This window comes from Tarenaya hassleriana, unplaced genomic scaffold (assembly GCF_000463585.1).
Source record: "Tarenaya hassleriana unplaced genomic scaffold, ASM46358v1 Cleome1427, whole genome shotgun sequence".
Lineage (NCBI taxonomy): Eukaryota > Viridiplantae > Streptophyta > Magnoliopsida > Brassicales > Cleomaceae > Tarenaya > Tarenaya hassleriana.
The window spans coordinates 1-2590 of NW_010964849.1; the positions used below are offsets into that span (position 1 = coordinate 1).

The 2590-nt window shown below is 41.9% G+C and overlaps 1 protein-coding gene across 1 annotated transcript; it reads right to left on the bottom strand.

The window, feature by feature from the left end:
• Positions 1-4: 4 nt before the first annotated feature.
• LOC104808419 (cysteine protease ATG4b-like) lies at positions 5-2535 on the bottom strand (the record flags this gene model as incomplete). The annotated part of the gene is made up of 7 exons (XM_019201979.1): positions 2311-2535; positions 1644-1711; positions 1175-1458; positions 1019-1104; positions 888-938; positions 373-752; positions 5-137 (listed from the first exon to the last, which is right to left on the bottom strand). Coding segments are annotated over exons 2-7 (972 nt in total), but the record flags the coding sequence as incomplete, so codon positions are not given.
• Positions 2536-2590: the final 55 nt, after the last annotated feature.

Genomic DNA, 2590 nt, shown 5'->3' on the forward strand with positions numbered 1-2590 from the left:
GCTGAACTTCATGCGGATCCAGGTAGAAACCTTTATCTTCTTGTACGCCAACTATGTAAGTTGAGGCACCTGGTTTGCCACCCAAGATGCCGAGGCTCTGTGGGAATGTGAAAGTCGCTACCAGAGATGGTATGTACCTGACAACAAATTTCAGAAAATTTATCAAGAAAGCTAAGATGATCAAGTTATACTGGCTGGCGGCACATCAATCTACCATCAAGTGCACAAACATTGATTTGTGATTGTATTTAGATGTGAACTCAAGCACAAGGTATGCAAAAACAACCCAATATACGACTGCATGCTTAACATGAAGAAAGCAATCAAAATTTCCAATGAATGATAAACACAAGCTATGGAAATTTCACAAACCTGGGATTCACTTTATCGAGCCCGAGAACCAATGGGACCAAAAGAAGAAGTGGAGTCCATGCAGCCCGTCCTTCCGAAAACTCTAAACAAGATTTGGAGGCATCATCTATGCAGAGAATCGGAGCCCCACCCCTCTCTCCATCTTCGCAGCCAGAAACAATATGAACAGCCATAGGAAGCGGTTGGTGCTTAATGTCGGTTTGCTTTATCTTCTTGCGAGCTAATGATTCCCATGAACGGCAAACGGCATATGGTCCAACCCATGACCCAACAGCGAGGCCATAAAGTTGTCCAGCTTGTATAAGATTGTGAATAGAGAAAGCTGAAGCCTCAGAATCACCAAAAAGCTCCAATACCTCCAAGTATTCAGGTTCAGGAGGCTGCATTTAAAACCAGCATGAGGTTTTTCCCAATGCGAATGGCCTGGAATTTCACAGGCAACTAGACAATGCCCCTAGTGAATAATAAGTAATTATGATACAGTTCGGAAACTGCATCGAGCTACATCCACCTACCTGATTCTCTTTTCTCCTCCAAGACCTTCCCAGCGTATGAAAGAGCAACGCCTGTCAAACATATGAAATTCGACTTGTGTTACAAACTTGGAAACCAAAACTGAGACAGAATATGATTTCCAAAGTTGTACCTGTGCAAAAAGCATCTGGCTGCTTCGAAGCATGCAACCCCAGCCAACATCGCTGGTGTATGTTGTGTCTCCAATAGGATCAAAACCTGTACACTAACACTGTAAATATTCTACAAATACTCAATGTTGACTTTGACTTCAAAGCAATATACAAACCTTTACGATATGTCATCAATATTTTGGATGAAAAATCTTGTTTGAATGCAGTCAATACACTGCCAGCATCTGCTTCTGCTGAGGATTCATCCTCAGAGATTTTATAACAGACACCCAGAAGCCATATCTCACTCGTAGTGCTGGAAATACCAGTCCTACTCGGCCCTAAAACGCGCTCTTGAAATCTCCTTATCGCCCCACTAGCCATAAAGACTCTCTTTACTGCAGCGATCCAACCATCGTGTGAGGTGCAAACTTGCTTGTGCTCGGAACCTGAAGACTCCCTATACGTTTCAGAAACTGAGGAAGAAGGCACAGACAAGTTTGGCCATAAGGTGAACTTGAAAGATCTATTATCCCTAAATCCAGAATCTGAAACTAGAGATGTAGGAGATTTGTCATGCTTTTCACTTGTGTTTGACGAAGAGCATTCTGAAGCAACAAATCTATCACATAAAGCCTTCATTACCTAGACATTACGCACCAAGCGCAACGTGGACATCTCATAGAGGCAAACTATACTCTCAGAACTCTGATCTGCAACCAGACGCATAAAAGATATATCAGAAAAACATCTACCAGGCTTATGTAAGATCGAGCAATGCAGATGACAACAACAATAACATGCCAAAGACTTCTATGATTAGCATCGAAAACTACATAAAATTCTCATTTTTTTTATGCTTTGAGGAATCGAGAAGTTTAACCAAACAACTCTCAAAAGTCTTTATTTTTCTCGCAAGATGAAGCAGCTTAGGAGACTTAGTAAACATAACTCGTACGATAAATGTAACGCGGGTAGTTTGGATTCAATATGCAAAATCTCCAAATTGGAATTCGGAGATAAAATTCCAAGCACAATTCGGAATTGGAGACAAAAATCAGGCGAAAACCTCAAAACCCTGATGGAGTTCCTCTCACGGATCTACAGTAATCACAAGGGATCGAAAACTAACACCATCAGTCAAACATAAATTCGTGCACAACTTCCTCGTATCAGAACTAGAACAGGTTATAATTCGTCAAACCAAAGTCATCAGTACACAATCCGCCATCAAATCCGGGAAACGAACACGTAAAATCGAATCTCGAGCAGACAAAACATGAAGGGAAAGTAAAAAGAGGAGACGGATCACCTGATCAAGCGATCGATTGTTCGCTACAGATAGAGAGAGAGCACACGGAGGTGAGAATTCCGATGACGGATTCAGAAGTTCGACGAAACGGAGATGCGGAAGGAAATCGAACCGGAGAAGATGGATCCCGAGCTCTGTCACCTACCTTCTACGTTACGGACGAAGATGCGACACGGCAAACGTGTAAAATCACATCTGTTTTATGGGACCAACGAGGGTTCCTCCCTTCAAAATAATTTCCAAGTCGATATATATGAGCTTGAGAGTTTTTTTTTTTTTT